Source organism: Brachyistius frenatus, unplaced genomic scaffold, assembly GCF_029030835.1.
Source record: "Brachyistius frenatus isolate BFR_SWC_R1_liver_20210118 unplaced genomic scaffold, ASM2903083v1 Contig_32, whole genome shotgun sequence".
NCBI lineage: Eukaryota > Metazoa > Chordata > Actinopteri > Embiotocidae > Brachyistius > Brachyistius frenatus.
Genome location: NW_027210631.1, coordinates 1,413,284 through 1,433,046, shown reverse-complemented (window position 1 = coordinate 1,433,046; position 19,763 = coordinate 1,413,284). Strand labels below are relative to the sequence as shown.

The following is a 19,763-nucleotide window of genomic DNA, read 5'->3' as shown; positions in this document are numbered from 1 at the left end:
AACCAAGCGTCTTCGTCGGGGGGCGCAACCAATGAAAAAAGACGCTGCGAACCCGACGGGACGGAAATAAGTGACGTCAAGGTAACGGAAACAACTACTGTTAAACAGGAAGTTAAGTGAATGAAGTTTACAAAATAAAAGCTAACGCGGCATCGACTAAATGAGTTCAACGTAGCGGCGACCTTTATTTTGGTAACAACAACCGGAAGTGCGCGTGTCGTAACGCGTCTCGCTTGTCGCTGGTACAAAATAGAGGAAGATGCAGCGGTTCATGTATAGGACTTGCTCCACATCAATCCAGCCGTCAGATGTCCCGCTCTCTTTTCATGTCGACGCGGTGGGTCGGTTCTGGGGGATGGGTGTTGTTAAGGGCTGTTAGGAGAGACGACTAAGGTTTTTGACAAAATGTCCAAAATCCTCGATGCCGCGTCCAAAGTGAAATGGGACCGCGCGGCTGCGGCGAAGCGAGCCGTGTTTCTCGCAGCTGTCGCTTACGGCGTCAAAACATTGTACCCCGTCATCTACCGGCAGATCTGCAAAAACAAACATCCCAGGACTAACGGCCGGGGATCAAAGGCCGAGAACGGATCCACTTGCTCGGGAAACAGTCTGACCGGCGCCGCGGCTCATGAGAAGACATCTCCGGGGGTGAACGCTGAATTTTTCAAGCAGATCCTCGAACTTGGTCAGATCCTGTTCCCCAGGCTCGTCTCCAGAGAGCTCGGTTTGCTCTCCTTGCACTCGGTGGCGCTGATATCGAGGACGTTTCTGTCTATTTACGTGGCCAGCTTAGACGGAAAGATAGTCAAGACGATCGTGGAGAAGAAACCCCGACGCTTCATCTTCCAGCTGATCAAATGGCTCCTCATCGCCATCCCGGCCACGTTCGTCAACAGCGCCATCCGGTACCTGGAGTGCAAACTGGCTCTGGCCTTCCGCACCCGGCTGGTGAACCATGCCTACCGGACCTACTTCACGGATCAGACCTACTACAAAGTCAGCAACATGGACGGGAGGCTCGCCAACCCGGACCAGTCTCTCACCGAGGACGTCATGATGTTTTCCCAGTCGGTGGCCCATCTCTACTCCAACCTCACCAAGCCCATCCTGGATGTGATGCTGACCTCCTACACGCTGATTCAGACCGCCAGGTCCAGGGGGGCCAACGCCACCGGGCCGACCCTGCTGGCCGGGCTGGTGGTCTTTGCCACGGCCAAAGTCCTGCGGGCGTGCTCGCCTAAATTTGGCAAGCTGGTCGCCGAGGAGGCTCACAGGAAGGGCTACCTGCGCTATGTGCACTCCAGGATCATTGCTAATGCTGAAGAAATAGCTTTCTACAGAGGACACAAGGTTTGTGTGCAGAGCCGGACGTTGGCATATACAGAATATGATTATAATTGTTTGTGGCAATACTGTGTGTGTGTGTGTGTGTGTGTGTGTAACGCAGCTACATCAACAACACGATAAGCTGCATTTATAAATCATAATTAGTTATTATTAGTTAGGGTGTTTCTGAGTGTAACCCAGTCTGGTCGTCCATTTAGAAAACGGAAGATGACAGTCTACGAAGATGTTTCCTCTCCATCACTGCAATATTCAGTTCATATAATTTGCAGACTTCATGGCACATTATAGATGAGTTTAAGTACCCGAAAACAAAAACAAAGTCAATTTAGAGTCACAACGTTAGAGCTGTGTATCCGCATATGATGCAGGGGGAAGAGTCAATGTTAGGATGTTTTGCAATTTGTATACATCCATGGAGACTGCCATAAACATTAGCAGCGTGCACTTTATTCTGTCTCAGTTCACATTGTTATTAATATTATATTGGGGTGGGGCTTTTTCAGAATCGATGCAGTAGCACGAATGTATCACGATACACAAGTTTATCGATATTTTCTGAAACCCAGACACATTATTTATGCATTAATGTAATTATCATGGTCATTACCCAACAAACAGGTCAGATGAATGAATGAATGATCACATCCCAAACAATGTTCCACGATGAGAAGAATCAGGAAATGACTGTCGTGCTCTACATTGAACTGTCATGCACTCTGTGCTGCAGGTGGAGATGCGTCAGCTGCAGAAGTGCTACCGGGCTCTGGCGGACCAGATGAACCTGATCCTGTCCAAGCGTCTCTGGTACATTATGATCGAGCAGTTCCTCATGAAGTACGTGTGGAGCAGCAGCGGGCTCGTCATGGTGGCCGTGCCCATCATCACGGCCACCGGCTTTGCTGACAACGGTAGGAAGGCCATCAGGTGGCCCGGGCGCATTTAAAACACCCCGAATAAAGGCCAGTCTTCTCTGCATGTCCGTGTCTGGTTGTATCTTACAGGGTAGTCGTGCTTCAGTCCCGTACTGTAAGCACATTTCACACTTTGCGCGAGGGTTAGTAGTGCCTCCTGCCCGACAGTTGTTGCTTTCCTCTCAAGCAGGAGCCAATTAGTATGTGTGAAAACAGTAGCTGCCTCCCACACCTCCCTGAAGTCCCAATTGTTTTCTGCTATTCCACTGCAAATACTGACATAGTATTCATCTCCGTGGTATCCATACGCTCACAAGCGTGTACAACAAAACCGACACGTTTGTGCTTATGTTAATGCCTCTGTTTTAACTTTCTCTTATCCCTGTCTTTCATTCTTCGCTCCAGAAACAGCCGACGGGCAGACGCACGTGATGGTGAGCGAGAGGACGGAGGCCTTCACCACCGCCCGCAACCTCTTGGCGTCGGGAGCCGATGCCATCGAGAGGATCATGTCCTCCTACAAAGAGGTGCGGACGCCGTGTGCTGGAGTTCGTGTAGTTTGTGTCGCTGTCTGAAAAAAAATAAAAAAATCACAGCTTCACACCTGAGAATTACAAACCTTAACGTGACGTTAAGCCTTAATGCACGACTGCCTCACGTGCTTGTTCGGAGCTGAAAACAATAACTCGATTAATAGATTTGTCGATCAAGTGGTGATGAATTGGCAACTTCTTTCATCAGACATGTCGCACATGAGCTGGTTCCAAAATGGAGTATTTTGTATTGTGTGTTGAGTTGTGGACTGTTGATCAGACAAAACAAAGCATTTCAAGGCCTCTCATTTGTCTCTAGGGAACAGCAATGGAAATGTCTCCGTAACCCTAACCCATTACGTAGATAAAATCATCACTTCATTAGTCACTGTTCTTGATGGGCAAGAGAACCCGAGTCTTCTGCGGGCTGATTTGGCTGACCCCTATTTTAGCTTAATGCTAACTCGAATGGGGATAAAGTAAATCAAATTACGGCTTTTCCGGACTTTCTAAATGTTATCGGACCCAATTCTGATGATGAAAGGAGTCATTTCAAAAGGGGTTGAGGCGCTTTCATCTCATTTATTTATGTTTTTTTGTATTTACTCTCACTGATATCGGGGAGATAAAAGTTCCACACGATTTTTTTCTCGTGTCCAAAACGTCGCAGTTTTTTGTCCTTGTTTGTCCATTAGCACTGTGTGAGGCACCCAAGACCATTTTCAAGGGGAGACTTTACAGTTCAAAGACAATGAAAAAAGATTGTGGGTCCATGGCTAGCAGCTGACAGTGAGCAAGAAACATGAGCATATTTTGTGATTTTGTGGCTCGACCCAAATTCACTGCGTAAATACTTGAGTCTAGCCACGTCCCATTAAAAAAAATAATAATTCTAGCCGTTGCTTCCAAATGGGCGAAGATCTGGGGTTAATTTATGAAAAAAAAAAAGGAGCCTTTAACCAATCAGCGTTGACCACCATGTTGTGCATCAAAACTCACAAAGTTGTAAACAACTCTTCACATCACATAACAACTAGCTCTACAACCGCCGCCATTGGTGGAACTACGTTTCAAAACAAACATTTGACTTCAGTGTCATCGCGCTTAGCCACACCCACTGATCACCGATTGGTCCACCCTACACGGTGGCTGAGTGAAATCTTGTGTAACCAGGGTTTCCTGACAGCTGAAGCTGAAGCTGTGAGCAATAGGTGGGCGGAGCCAAGTTAACACAAGGCCACAACAAGAGATGACTCTCTGCTATAACGCAGATTATTTTAGTTATATATTATATATTATTTCTAAAGAGATAAAGTCGCTGAGTTGCAGCAAAGTTGGGTCATTTCAGTGTTTGGATGGACAACAGATGGACGGAGGGACGGATCAGTGCACGTTCCTGAATGACTGACGCATGTACAGTACGTTGTAGATCCATCTTTCTCCTTCCAGTAGCCAAACTCCTGCTTGGAAAAGCAAAGAAAAAGAAAACGGGTGAATGAAAGACCTTGTTCATTGAGGGCCAAATCCCTGATCTCTCATTGCATTTTAATCCAAAGAAAAAAAAAAAAAAAAAAGTAGCAGCACCCATTCATGCATTCTCTCTCACTCTCAGGCTGCATTTTGAGGTCCATAAGAGGATTTGGCTGCAGCACATTTGTGGTGAAGCTGTCTTGCAGTGCAGCTCGTTCAAACCGGTCTACTTTGGACACGTCACCCTTTTGTTTTGGCATGTATTTTTCCGGTTATTCCCACAGTAGAATATTTAGCATTTGAGAAAAGGTCTGGTCTCTGGATGTGAATCAGGTTTTAGCAGTCTGTGCCTGTGCTGAAGAGGAGGAATTGAAATTGTGCTTGTCAGCTGTCGTCTGCTTCCTCTTCTTAAAAACCTCCCATCTACCACTTTACTCGCGCACGGTCAAATGTGCACGGGCTTGATTTAACAAGTTCCCGGAAGGCTTATAATTTCTGTGAGACTTCTAAAACATGAGCGCCAGTCGCTAGTGATTTAGTGCATTTTGGTAGCACCGTTTCATCGTGCCAGACAGTATCCCCGGAGGATATGAGTTGTAGCCCGCATGCAGCTCTGTTCTGAGTGCGTGTAGAGCAGCAAGTCCCTGCATGCGAAGCCGATTGTGGATGTGTGCAGTTTCACCAGGCAGCAGGGATGGAGCGCATTCCTGAGGCAGTGTGCCCAACTCACGCCTCCAGACACTCTGCCTGTTTCATATGACAGTGTACAGTGTCTGTATTTGATTGTCGTGTTCCGTGAGTGTGTGTGTGTGTGTGTGTGTGTGTGCGTGTGGTCAGATGGGCCCATGACATGACCCAGCTCATGGTGGTTTATTACTCATCATATAAGCTCGGTTGTTGTTTTTTCTTTTTGTTCTTCTCTGTCTTTTCTCTTTTCTTTTTTTGTTTTTTTGTTTTTTACTGCTTCATGAGCCAAGTGGCTCCAAATGTCCAACATACTTTGCACAGTTGGGTCATCGTTGTCTCTTTATAGCTTTGCACAAACAGTTTTGCTGCAAAGGCTGACGGGAGAAAATCAGGAAACCCGTGATCAAAGTTTACAATAAGTTTCAAGACTTCCCCTGATGCTTGCGAGCGGTGCGCGGCACCGTGAGGTACACGGGGCCGGGCGAAGTAAAACCCCGATGGCTAACTTTTGCAGATGTTGTCGCCTGATCATCATCAGTTCCTGAGTTCCTGCTCAAGTTTCCGGTGTATAAAGCTTCGCCAACGCAGCCGGACCACCGCTCAGCATGTGCAACTCGGAGAAATTCGTAACACTTACTCATTGGGGCTGTACCTCCCACCTGCTCCGATCACGTCACGCTTGCTGCGCATCGTTGGCGCGCAAACAGGAGCAGTCTCCGAACGTGTCGATCCGCCCTCGTACATTTGAAACAGTTCATCAAAACTGATTAAAAATTTGCACAATCCAAAGCTCCAGTTCCTGTCTTATCCAGGTCCTTCCTTCACTAGAGGTCTGATTTTATGCCTCGACAGGACAGAAGTTGGTCCTCTGATGTGTGTGTGTGTGTGTTAGACTGCAGTGAATCTATCAGAGGAAACTGATGACGGAAAGCTTTAATAGGCATCAATTCCTCAAAATCGAATCCACCGCTGCTCTTATGTCACTGTTGGTCAGCCGGCAGTGAAACTTGGTGCGTGTGTCCAGAGCTCCTTCTCTTAGAGCTTAGCCGAGCTGTGAATAATCCTCCATCTGTTGATCTTTCAGCTCTGCACTTCTGTCTCTCTCTCGCACTGTTTACTTGAATGCTATTCGGGTGAATGGGGAAGGATGTACTGGCCCGATTTATCACGTCTCTTCCAATCCACTGAACCGAGTGAAACAAAAACCCAGAACGCACCTCGTCAGTGGCCGTCCTGTCGTCTCGTACGTAGCTGGTGCTCTGACCGCTTTATGCACTCGCGCTGTCGTTTTGTGACGCAGTGTGTCACACACACAATGAGTTTTTGAAGAAGTTAAAGCCGCCAAAAAAAAAGGCAATTTTTTTTTCGAAGAAGAATGAGGAACGAGGTCGAGAAAAAAAATGTAAACTGCAAGCGGGAATATGCCTGCAGTGCGCTGCGCGTCGGGGAGCCGGATAAGCGGGCGAGGGCCCGCGTATCACTGCTTGAGGTTTTAATTTGTTTTATTTTATTTATTTTTATAATATTCTGTTGAATCAAAAATCAAAAGGAAAGTGTAGTTTTTATTAACTATTGAATAAACAGGAAAGGAGACTGATCATTTTTTTTATTTCAGAGAAAATTGTAGGTTATACTTTTTTTTTCTCCATGTAAGGACGCGAAGAAATTCAGCCCCAACTGTGTTTTATTCTGTATTTGAACAGGAGTTAAGAAGACAGAGCAGAGTCGTAGACGGTAATGCTGGCGTCAGCGATAATTCAACAAATTCTACGTACAGTATATTGTTTTGCTGTTGAAGTTTGGCAGCCAGCAGGCTCGCCAGCACATGCGCTGCCCTGCATGTTGTCTGCGAATTCTCAGAAGTGGTGTTTGTTGTTTGATATAATCGAGCTGTGTCAACAGGCCGCATTGTCTCCCTGCAGGGTGCACCGCTAAAGCCAACGCGCCACCCTCCAGTTGTCTGAACACACGTTTGACTCCTTTTACCATCGAGCATTTTTAACATATAAAGACTCGGCATGTGTTTATATGTTAAAAGAATTGCTCTAGTTCATCTTGTAAATTGTACAAATATTGTCTGTGAATTTTAATGCGTTCTCTGCGTCTTTATTTTTTTTTAATTATAATTTATATAATCTTTTATATTATGTATCCATTTTTCTTTATACAGTATGGGCAGCAGGTTTTCAGAGCTGCTTGTGTGTGTCACAATAGCCTATTCATCCATGACTATTGGCTGAGAATTACATTTTTGCCTTAATTTTTCTCTTAAAAGCAACTCATGTTTCAGGTGGTTTTTTTTTTTTTTTTTAATTTGCTGATCTACTACAGAATGTTTCCATGACAACTGCTGACATACCCCCGGGGGTCCAAGTAGCCCTGCTTTAGAGTCACAGCTCAAGCTCGCTCCCGCACACAGTCCCAGTCTTATGATCACGCGGCCGTGATGAGTGATCCGTGTTACAATCCGATGCCCTCTCAGGTCATGCCAACATTTTTCTGACCTCGGCCTGAGCGTGACCTTTGACCCCTTTGTGTTTGCCGGGTCAGGTCACAGAGCTGGCAGGCTACACCGCCAGGGTCCACAACATGTTCGTGGTGTTCGAGGACGTCCAGAGGGGCATCTACAAGCGCTCCTCTCTGTCAGCCACGGCGGGAACGGAGAAGAAGAGCAAGCCGGAGATGCACATAGATGGACCGCTGGAGATAAAAGGTGGGGCACGTCCACGCAACAACCTCTTTTCTGTACGGAGCCAAAGAATGTTTGGAGCCGGCCCCCTAGTGGCCCTCGGTGGTATTACACTTTAAGGCACGTCAGGATTGGCTTCACTTTTCAGAACCGGACTCTACGATTAACATGCAGTCACATCCTCAAAGCGTATCGATTCCACAGTTGTCTCTTTGTGGTCACTCACCAGAGTCTGGCTTCTCTTTGCTCCAATTTCACTTCTTACCTACACTACTGCTACATTTACCCAAACCGTTATCTGGGGCAATTTACAGATCACTAACTTACATTACACACAATAAACAGTCCAAAGGCTAAAGGTCGGATCTACTGCATAAATATCCAAATGTAAACATCCATTTGATCCTAGGACGCATCTCATGTTCGAGAGTGCTGTTAAACTGAGAGATAAAGAGGGATTTTTATTTTTAACCCCATAATTCCTGCTGTGGCAGTATTAACCACCATCCATCTCCATGCGTATGCCTTAACGTGGAGAGTCTAATCCTTTATTCCTGATCTTGTGCGCAGTCACTTCATGTGTCTGATCCGTCTTCTCTATGATTTTCTCTGTTTTGTCTCGGCAGGGGAGGTAATCGACGTGAACAAGGGCATCGTGTGTGAGGACGTCCCGATCATCACACCCAACGGAGATGTCGTCGTGTCTTGTCTGAACTTCAAGGTGAGCGAGCCGTTTTCTTTTGGCCTCCCGTCTTCTTTGACTTTTTAGTCCGGACCCTGTGAGTTTCAGCTCCTCTATGAACCCGACTTTACCGTCAAACCCCCCCGAGGGTGTTGGTCTGCGGGGTGTTTATTAGCATTTAAGAATAATCCCCAGAGCTCTCATTAGAAAACAGATAGGTCCTCCGGGTGTCAGCGTGTCGCTCCTCTCAGGAAGTTTGGCTGAGATGTGGAGGAGTTTGTGGTGCTGGAAATCACACATCAATGCTGACAAGAATCTGATGTAACTTTGTGAACCATTCAGATTCAGATTCCTCTTCTTGTTTGAATATATTGTACTGTGTGTAGTGTCCTGTCTCTCCTGAGGGTCTGACACGTGGATGGAAATCTGTTATAAATATCTCTCCGTCCTACATCATGCAGCAGATGATCCGTTTATGTCGCTCCTAAAACCTCAAAGAGGCCGAAGGTCTGCTGATCACAGCAGCCCTCCGGTCTTGTATGTCGGTAATAAGCTTGATTTCATTCCTGATAATTTGCCGCAAGCCTGGATTTTTTTTTTTTCAGCTCATCAAAGCTGCCTTTAAAGTTGATCTAAAACATGTCATGTTAACCACTGAGGGGTTGATTTCCTCAAAGGCAACTATCAGCTCTGGCTCAGATGGTAGAACAGGTTTCCCACAAAACCATAAGGTTGCGGCTTCAATCCCCCGAAGTGTCCGAGCACCTTGTATAGCAGCTCTGCCACCAGTGGTGTGTGAATGTGGGTGACTGGAAGCGTGACTTTTATTTGGTAAAAGCACCCTTTGTTCACACTGTAGCGTTTACTTTTATGTATTTTGTTTTGGCACGGAGACACGTGGCTTGACTTTGTTGTAGAAAAAAATATGTCGGCCATAAATTATTGGAATATGATGGGAGGACTTTAATTGACACTTTTCATGACGTGATATTATACCAAGTATTGATTTTATGTAGATGTCAGCTGATATCTTTTGTAACGTACTTGTTTTACACTCTGCTTGGTATTCATCACACAATGTTGGTTCAGATTTAAAAAATATATGTATTTTTTTGTTGAATATACATTTAGAATGTAACAATTACCTCTTCACCTTTACTTTTACGAGACAGAGTTTGTTTCTCTGATGTCGGCTGGAAAGGTGGAGGCATTTCGTGGCGTAAGCTTCTACCTTCTTGTGCTGCTTATCACCAGCCGCACACCCGCTGTCCACAGCTGTACGTCATGATGATGTATCGTACGTGTCTCTCCCCGACAGGTGGAAGAGGGCATGCACCTGTTGATCACGGGGCCTAACGGCTGTGGAAAGAGCTCTTTGTTCAGGATCCTCAGCGGCTTGTGGCCCGTGTACGGCGGCCGGCTGCGCAAACCGTCTCCTCAGCATATGTTCTACATCCCTCAGAGGTACGCATACAGACAGAGGTGAAGTCAAACCACCGCGGGGTTTGACCATTGTGCCAGTGAACCCGACCAGTAATCTAAACCATTGTAACAGGACCTGTGTGTCTTGTGTGTGTGTAGTTGACGGAGAAACTGGAGATCTAGACACGGTGAAATATTTACCATCCGGATAAGATTCAACTTAAAACTACCCAAAAACATGGAGGAAAATTAGCTGTGAAGTCCGCAAGGAGACAACATCAGAGACTTTAGTGCAAAACCTTTCAATTAAAGTTAGTTGATGATCATTAGTGGATCCGCCGTGTGTTCCCACAGTGCATCTTTAGCCCCGGTTGATCTATACTAACTCTGCGTGGAATGATGCCTAGATTTACCCAAAGTGTGGCTACATACCTCGTAGGAATACAAAAGAACTGATTTCATAACGCTGTAGACGGATAATATTACATCAGAAAATATTGTGCATGTTTATTTTATTCATTGCACTGTGACTTTCATTGTAAATTTTCACCCAAACCGTCCAGTTTTCATTGCAGCCAAAAAAAAGTAGCTAACGTTCAGCTGCTAGATGGATTAAATTCTTAAAATTTTCCATTTTGGGCTGTGAAAAAAACCAGTGGCCATTTTTCTCCACACTGAGCTGATTTAGACCCGATCGAGAGAATGATTGACAGCAAAAATTAGAGCTCGACTGAATGGAGGCAGGATATTTATTTATTTATTTATTTACTTATTTATTATACACACTGAGATTAGTGAACCTCAGTGATAATTTAATAAACCTAGATAACTGTTTAAAAAAAAAAAACAACAACACATATAGAGCACTATCATTTTTTTCTTTTTATATCAGCACAAATAGGCCAATGCCGGTCAATAAAATTGACCAATCAATATATCGGTTGGGTTCTATTAACACGAATTGTCAGCTGCAGCGATAAATGTGAGTCGCAGGAGTGCATGATCAAGCATTAGCATGTAGCATTGCTGTCAATCATTTATTGAAGTCACATGGCTGACTGGTGCAGGTAGGATGAGCGAGGAATCCTCCACAAAGAAGAAGAAGAAGAAGAGCAGGACTGGAACCCGTAACCTGAAATGAACTGAAGCGGGGCTGCTTACAGTTGTAGACTCAGCTGACTCCCTCCTGCAGAGCAGTGAATATTTTATACACAGGATGAGACGGACACCCGGCAGCTGTAACAGAATCCAACACATCGTCCACAATAGACACAACTGAAGCAAAATGGGTGTCTTTTTCTTTCAGCATTTGTTCTTTAAGTGTCTCAAAGTTGAGCTCCGTTGTACGCACACACTTTCTTTGTTAGTTGCGCCTTTACTGCACTTAATGAAATGAGGGGTTGACAAAAAAAACACTGTAGATAAGATGTGTGTGTGTGTGTGTGTGTGTGTGTGTGTGTGTGTGTGTGTGTGTGTGTGTGTGTGTGTGTGTGTGTGTGTGTGTGTGTGTGTGTGTGTGTGTGTTTCTCCAGGCCATACATGTCAATGGGTTCACTGCGGGACCAGGTGATCTACCCAGACTCGGTGGAGGACATGGCGGCGAGAGGGATGAGTGACAAGGACCTGGAGGCCATCTTGGACATCGTCAACCTTTATCAAATTGTCACCAGAGAGGGAGGTAAGGGAGAGTAATGAAGAAAGCTCTAGAGGGATTCAATCAATCAATGCAACTTTATGTATCCCTGCAAGGACAATTGTATGATGCAGCTCACCACTCGAATCAACAGACACTCACACCGTAGATAGGAAAAGAGAGAGTGGAGCTTTTTGGTTAAAGTCAAATCTCTCAAAAGTAGCCTAAAAATACGTTGGCTGACACTTAACTTAAACGCAGTAAAAGTAGCAATCAGATAAACCCAGATAAAAAATAATCAAGCATGTCCATCAGACAAAATACCCACAAACAGACAAAATTTCAAGTTGCCAACACAACATTCAATAAACTAAAAAATAAACATAAGCCAAAACAACTATCAGACTAACGAATTAGACAAAACCATCAGAATAAACATCACAAACAACGATCTGCGAGACAAAACAACTCCACAAAGTTCGACGAAATAACTTCCAGCTAGACAGGACAAACGATGACATCAGAAAACAAACATCAGTCAGAACAACTATCAGATTAAGCATTAAATAAATCATCTCGACAAATATAATAACCGTAAGACAAACAACCATCAGCGAGACAAAACAAGCTGACAAGATGAGCATAACTTTCTAAAACTTTGAGTCTATTCTGTGACGAAACATTACAATCATTGATCGAGGGTCTTATTTTGTTGACCTTTTTTTTTTTGGATCACAGGTTCTCCTCTTTGATTCAAGTCATTTCAAATTTGAAAAAGATTCAACTTTAAAGTAGGAGGGCAGAACACGTTTCCTGGTGTTTTGACATCAGACAGATACGGTTATGTGCGTGCACCAGTCAGAGGCTTGATCTTGTGCATTCGTTATATTTGCCTAAACTTGAGTATGTGGCTAATTGGTAGCCGCCGGCCTCTCATCGCCAAACAAACAGGACTATTGTTGTGAGCCAACTACTGCACGAAGCTTAGTGCTGCAAGATGGTTTAATGTATGAATGGCCGCACTGTGAAAATGTTGGGGAAGGTGTTGATCGCACGCATAAGTTAACTCGCGCAATATGCAGTCATGAATCATCAGGTACGCATGTGGACATATAATGATTATATTTTGCGGATGCGTTACATTTCTCAGAATCTATTTTTGTACGTCTCCCTGTTCCCTTTCATGGTCTTCGCTGGGTTTTTGTGTCCCAATGCAATTCTAAATGCAGTTCTAGACATCTTCATCCGGATGCCGACTAAACCAAACAAACATCTGCTCTCGGCGTATATAATCCCGAAATATCCCAATCTTAAGGCTCTTGTTTGTGTATTTTTTGCAGGCTGGGACACGGAGCTGGACTGGAAGGACGTGCTGTCAGGAGGCGAGAAGCAGAGGATGGGCATGGCTCGCATGTTCTACCACAAGTAAGGAGAAGCCGCCTCAGTGTTGTCTGACATTGTACTTAGGCCAGTTTACCATCAAGGCACACAGAGTGACAACTTTTTTTTGTTTGTTTTTGTGCCAGCCCCTGGTGGCCCTCAGTGGTATTGCAGTTTAATGCAACCATTGGCTTCATTTTTCACACTTGGAGTCTATGTCCCTTTTTATATACAGTTTGTGGTTAAACACTATATCTGATAAACATCAGCATGTTCGCACTGTGAGCTTGTTGCCACGCCTGCATTTGCATGTCAGCTCTGAAATGTTTTTATAGGCTGCAGCCTCACGTAGCCACTGGCAGGGCTGTACAGTCACTCACCTTTACATTGGTTACTTTTAAGTGTCAAGAGCTCTAAAATGTAACTTACAAATTATTTGAACAGTAACAAACTAAAAACACAAACAAATCCATTTCTAATCTACCCAAAGCATCTTTTTGTGCATTATATTTTGTAAACTTATACAGTGATATCAATATATCTGTGATAGGCCAATATCGGCTGATATATCGTTTGGGTTCGAGTTAAAGTATCACTTGGAATAATTTATTACTTAGAATAACTCGTCTGGGGAAGCGGTTTGACCTCCTAAAATGGGTGTATGCACATCACCAACATGACCACTCTTATTCCTGGACGCAACTATTAAAAGCATTCCCCCATGTGTGTGTCAGGCCTAAATATGCCCTGTTGGACGAGTGCACCAGCGCTGTGAGCATTGACGTGGAGGGAAAGATCTTCCAGGCTGCCAAGGACGCCGACATCTCCCTGCTCTCCATCACACACCGGCCCTCCCTGTGGTAAGACGCGTCACACCGCGGAAATATTCTCTTCTGGCCCACGAGGCCGAATTTAGCGTGTGGAGCGTCCTCGGAGATGTAGCGACGCGTACGCCCACTCGTGAGCCGGAGTAAACTCACACCGCTGAAACACACCTTCAAATTAGGCTTCAAATGCTTCCTCTGTTGCCTCCAGGAAGTACCACACCCACCTGCTGCAGTTCGACGGGGAGGGAGGCTGGCGCTTCGAGCAGCTGGACACGGCGACGCGCCTCTCCCTCACCGAGGAGAAGCAGCGGCTGGAGGCCCAGCTGGCCGGCATCCCCGAGATGCAGCATCGCCTCAACGAGCTCTGCAAGATCCTGGGAGACGACTCCGTCCTCAAAACAGCTGAGGAGTGAGAGCGGATTGAGATCCCCCCCCCCCACCCCCACCCACCCACCCAGAGGGGGGAGGAGTGTGGGAGACAGAGAGGCAATGAAAGAAAAAGAAATGTGGATTTTTTTTTTTTTTTTTTGTTCTTGTTTAAATGTTTTTCCTTTCGCTCCGAGCCTCCCGTTAACGTGCGAGAGCTCTTAATGCCAGCGAGTCTTTCAGCTCTCCTTTCTCTCCTCCCTCTCCTCCCCTTTCTTTTAAGTCTCTCCTTCACCCTGCTCCAGTCTGACAAGTGCACGGGGAGAGCGAAGTGCATTCACAAGTATTCCTCCCCCCTGGTAACGCACAAGAACTGCATATTGAGCTGTAGGTTTTTTTGTTTTTTTGTTTTTTTTTAATGATTCGTTTTAGCATACTGTAATCGGCAGGATCCATTTGCCACCGTTCAGAGGGCAGAACGAATTCATCCAAATTAACCAGGATAATCGATTTGTTTGTTTAATAGCACTTTACTCTGCTTTTAGAGGGCTGTTCCTGCTTGTTGTGGTAGCTCCTGATGAAATAAGGCGACTAGCTGCATTTAGCTGGAAAACCTTTTTAATATAGAACCACTATCATGTCCGAAGCAGTATTCTAGCACCAGTTCGCTGGGCCGTACGGGATCCACATTTGTTTTTAACCTCCATAATTTAGCAGTAGATTTGAGTTTGTACCGTTTAATGCGACCTCTTCATTTGAAGAGGTCAGAAGAGATTATTTTTTTTCCTAATGTCCGAATATGCCTTTGTTTAGCTTGTGTATATGGTCACAGTACAATCCCTTTCCTGATACCTCATCTTAGCCCTTGTTAGGTTGTTGCTGACCCCTGGACCACTGCTACAGACTCTGCCGGGTCTATTATTAGAGCGATTAGTGACGCAGCTCTGAATCCTAAACTATAGCTTTCTGGTTTACTGAACAAATACAATGAGGTCCTCTTCAATTCAAAGGGTGGAGGACGAAGGGCGAGCCGGTCGTTTGGTCTGCCAGCGAACTGAAGCACATATGTACCGTACACGGACCCAACAGGTAGCCGCTCAGATGGTGTAGCATGTACACACAGCGGCCGCCTGTCCGAGCGCTGATCTGTGTTGACACGTAACACACGCGTGTGTCCTTGCTGCCTTTCTGCTTGGTCAGCCGCGCGGCCCTTTGCCCCCCCCTCCGCCCCGCGGGCGTGTCGAGATGCAATGAGCTGGTACACTATGCTAATGCTAAGGAGACTCCATATGAATTTGAAGTTCTTGCCTGTCTGCATTACAATCCATTCAGTATATTTTCAGTTCAATTCAGTTTTATTTATATAAGACAGTAAAGTCCTTACAACAGAACTTGACAACAATTCCTCACGTAAGCGAGGAGGAAAAGACTCTTTTTAACAGGAAGAAACCTCCGACAGGACCAGGCTCAGAGGCGGGCGGCCATCTGCCTCGATCGGTTGGGGTGAAGGGAGAGCAGCGCCAAAACCTAAAATTATGATTATATTCCAAATTATTGCTACGTTACGATGTATGGAACCTCATTGGGTTGGTATTTAATTATTGGGTGTATATACATGTAGTCCAGTAGTAGAAATGTTGTAATTCAGATTGGAGCAGGTGGAAGAACTGCATATTATATAAGAATATCCCCGGGCCAATTTAGCCCCTTTTCACCCACACCTCTTCTTCCTAGCCCAGAGCTATCATGATTCACACTGCGGGTCTACTGGCCCTGGGTTAAATGTCTGGACTTAATGTTTACACTCCAGAGTGATGCATTTTGAGCCCGGTGTTTAGTACTTTTTTTTTTGAAGGTATCGCCACGTAAACTCTAGGCTAACCCTCCTCCGGAGCAGAGCTAACAAGTCCCAGGCTAAAATTGTGGTTTAAATTGGAATGTGTCAGGATGTGTAAACTCTTATTTATTTATTTTTTTTACCCCCAGGCTAAGTGCAGTGTGACTAATGGCTGGTTCCCTGTTGTCAAAGTTGCATCGTCTTTACTCACGTAAAGCCTCCACGTTTGTTACCAGCAGCCTCCTGAAGTTGCCGGTAACAAAGACTGGAAGTTGTGATACTGTGAAACGAGCGATTTGTTACTTTAACGTCACTTTTTGTTCTCGTGAAAAAAAAAGTCATAAATGCTGTGTTCTCCTGTGATGGCTGAAAATCTGTGGCCGCGGCTGCTTTAGATATTTTATCTTTTTTTGTGGTTCAAACCTGTTACATGCTCACCGTCTCCTGCACACAAAGGTTCAGGTGCAGTAAACTGGGCCGACTTTTGCCTTTCAGATTGTGCTGAGTTGAATGGGATTTCAGATCCTAAGATTTCACTTGAGCGCACACATGAATGTGTGGTTTTATTCATTCATTCATTCAGGGCCTAAAATGATATTTCAAATCAGATTTTTTTTTGTTTTAGACTGTTCATCATTAAATATCTTTCATAGCTCACCTTTAATTCTCATACTGTACCGCATACAGGGACATTATTATACCACTATTTTGTTGAAATGCCTCTGTTCTTGTTGCAGAGAATGGACAATCAGGTACATCATCAGCAGAATATAAACACTGCTGTAGTTCAAACTACTCCGGCTCATTATTATACTCACAGAAACGACAACTTAAGTCCTGTATTTAGGTATATAACTACACAGGCATTATCTAATTTGTTATGGATATACAACATGCTGTTGCGTTTGCATGTCGAGGCTTAGCGATTCCCTCAGGCCTTTTGTTCGCCTGAGCTCTGACTGCATCCAAGATGTTTTGGCTGTGATGTCACCGCAGTTTCAAACCCTGAAACGTTCCCTCTTGGCTTTTAGTGGCCACTTAAAGAAAAGGACTTCAGACCATTTGGATGCAGCCTTGCTCTGCTCAGGAAGATGGCTGCCAGGTTACTGAAGGACAAACTTTTTTCTTTTTTCCCAAAAAATGTGACTGGGGAACAAAAATGGCTTCTTAAATTTTGAAATGTGCATTCTTTTAATATCTAAAGTACCTGGTATGCTGTGTGATGCTCTTGTATATTCTTATGCTTTCATTTGGCACGTAAGAGAGCGTCATGGGGATTACCTGTCGGCCTTTTTCGACAGCATCCGGTTGTAGAGTTTCCTTCCTGATGCTTGTGATATTTTCTGTGGTTTCAGTCAGACTCTGTCGACAGGAGGTCACCCGAGACGCTGAATGACACAGAGTCCGCCAAAGTGACGCTGCAACATGAGCTCAGCTCAAAAGAGTGCCTGATATTCACAGGCATGAAAACAGCTTCATGAATTATGTCAATAGAATTATGATTTCATTTTAAAAGGTTGGGATAAGAAATGATGAGGTGCCCTCTTCTGAGTGTGATTGTGCTCCTGATTTGATGGTGTTTGCCTCATTATTCACTAAACACGCTGTGAAACTGAGGCTACACTTCTACTGTTAACCATTCAAAGTCACGGCTAGCTGCTCTCTACTTATCGGAGTCATTCATTGATGGAGTTGGACCTACTTCATATGAAACAAGCCTCTGTATGTGCTGGATACTGTCTTTAAAAAAGGCCACTGCTTGAAAATAACCTGAAATGGTGATAATCTGTTAGTGTTGTGTCTGCTGCCCCCAAGTGACCAAAACTGCTTATTGCAGGTCAAATAATCCCTGAATAGTTCAGCCTCTTTCAATTATACAGTTGTGAATCTCCACCAGGCAGCAACCCAACCACTGGCTTGTCCCTATGGTGTTTTTCTGGAGCCAGGAGTGACTATATTTAGACAAGTTAGGGAGGACCGAGGGGCAGAGTTTACTACAAACCTGAGGACACTATGCCCCGCCCACCTAATCTGGCAACATGACTGCAGCTGAGGCACATCAATCAAACCAGACACCCCCCCAAACATACCTCTCTCTGAGCACTCTTTGAATGGGAGTCTATTGGATCCAGAGGGTTTTTTTTTTTAGCCAACCCCTAGTGGACCTGAGTGGTATTACATATTAAGACATTGGCTTCACTTTTCAGACTTGGATACTACATCCATTTTTATATACAGCCGGTGATCTGCACCAAGCCCGACGTCTGCTGGGAAGTGTCTCCACGTTGTGTTTGGCCTTCAAAAAGGGACCTCGTCAGTTCTTATCCTTGTAGTCAGGCCTTCATTGTGGCTTTTACTACACTGTATGACCCTGCTACTGTAATGACATCCCTACTAACAACACTTTGATACTGACACGTTCTCATTCTGTCATCCCACTTGTGAGTAAGAGATTGAATGTATCTATTATGTATGATAAATCAAATCCATACGGTTTTGAAGACAATGAATACATGTGGTCAGGTCATACGAGTTCCTTTTTCTTTGTTTGATAATCAGTCATGTTATAATTGTGTTCACAGTGCATGTTAGAATATTTTATTAGAGCCACAATGTGGTGCTACGGTTTAGATTTGCTGTACATGTGGTGTGTGAACTGGGATTATGGGAAAGGAAAATGCCTGAAACTTCATGTTATTCCGGTGGTGTCGGACAGTCCAGTCAATATTTCTGACAGAATGTTAAAAACTGGCGTCTAATGTATTTGCAGATTATTGAGATATTGATTAGACTGTCATGTACCACAGACCAGCATGCATTGATTCTCCCTTAAAGCCAGGGATTACTACAGTTTGAAGTTACATAATTACTTTTAAAGAATCCAATCTCTTATTCAGATTTTTTTTTTTTTTTTTTCTCGAATTCCTGTAACAGTAACCCGGACCTCCTTTACTGGGATCTGACAGTGTTCATGTAGGAATCTGTATTCTTTAACTTTAACATCGAGCGGTACATCACTATAAAGGCCATCTGTTTAAAACTCACCCTCTAAGTTCACTTTATGTTGAAAGATGAAGATGTATTTTCTTGTAAATAAAACGATATAGTGCGACTTCTGAAAAATGAGTCATGACGGGTTTCTTCTTCACCATCCTTTTACAGTGCTTCTCTTAATAAAAGGGTCTGTTCAAAACAACACAAACAACTATTTGAATGTTTTAGTACTTTTTAATATATGTTAAAGATTGAAGGATCCCCCCCCCCCCCAAAAAAAAGCTGCATGTATTTAACTGATAAATTAATTTCTTGTTTGTTTTAGCACCAGGTGGTTGATAAAAAAATTCAGATCTTTTGCTTAAGTCAAAGTACTGCTTGAATAGTGTAAAAAAAAAAAAAAACCTCCATTAAGAGGAAATGCACTGCTTTAAAATCATACTTTAGTAAAAGTACGGAGCTATTCGCTGCAAAATGTATATGATGAATGTAAAATTACTGGTTTGGTCCCTCTGACTGATGTATCATCATATATTACATAATTAGATTGTTAATACTAAAGCATCAGTGTGTAAGCAGCATGTTCCTGGGGGAGTTAGTCTGAACTATTTTAAGTCCAGTTTTATAAACAGGGACAGCAGATAAATGTGAGGGGTCATCAGATGATTACTAAAAGAGGGGGGGGAAAGTTCTGATCCACAAATTGTTTTCTTTCTTTTATATATATATATTTCTCTCATTTAAGATTTTTTTAGAGACAAGACAAACTAGTTTTGAGTCGAAATGTGCTATAAAAGTGTTAGATTAAATAAATATGATGTGGATAATAAATGGTAAACTGTGTCCCATTTCTGATTCTTAGCAGAGTCTGTAGGGCTTGAAATAGTCAATATGCACTGAATGTGCTGTTGACGGACACCGTTGTTCTGAGTTTGGAAAAAATTCCAACCAGCAGACATTTAGACTCGTTATTGTTGGGAAAGCA

General features: G+C 44.1%; 1 protein-coding gene and 1 long non-coding RNA gene across 2 annotated transcripts; one reads left to right on the top strand and one right to left on the bottom strand.

Moving 5' to 3' along the window:
- The first annotated feature begins 251 nt into the window (after positions 1-251).
- LOC138621766 (ATP-binding cassette sub-family D member 2-like) lies at positions 252-18,907 on the top strand. The gene is made up of 10 exons (XM_069700068.1): positions 252-1,350; positions 2,075-2,255; positions 2,664-2,785; positions 7,499-7,661; positions 8,264-8,358; positions 9,638-9,783; positions 11,274-11,419; positions 12,715-12,799; positions 13,489-13,614; positions 13,790-18,907. Exons 1-10 carry the CDS (start codon positions 406-408, stop codon positions 13,992-13,994), a joined length of 2,214 nt encoding a protein of 737 aa, XP_069556169.1. The 5' UTR covers positions 252-405; the 3' UTR covers positions 13,995-18,907.
- On the bottom strand, positions 1,775-5,813 carry LOC138621774 (uncharacterized). Its single transcript, XR_011310962.1, has 2 exons — positions 5,586-5,813; positions 1,775-2,829 (listed from the first exon to the last, which is right to left on the bottom strand). It is a non-coding gene; the product is annotated as an uncharacterized lncRNA (long non-coding RNA).
- Positions 18,908-19,763: the final 856 nt, after the last annotated feature.

What these genes read in the sequence shown, in the direction of transcription:
- LOC138621766 (XM_069700068.1), top strand. Translation starts at nt 406, where the DNA reads ATGTCCAAAATCCTCGATGCCGCGTCCAAAGTGAAATGGGACCGCGCG. An exon ending in CACCGGCTTTGCTGACAACG is followed by an intron (nt 2,256 to 2,663) that starts GTAGGAAGGCCA and finishes TCTTCGCTCCAG; the next exon opens with AAACAGCCGACGGGCAGACG. An exon ending in GCTCGCATGTTCTACCACAA is followed by an intron (nt 12,800 to 13,488) that starts GTAAGGAGAAGC and finishes TGTGTGTGTCAG; the next exon opens with GCCTAAATATGCCCTGTTGG.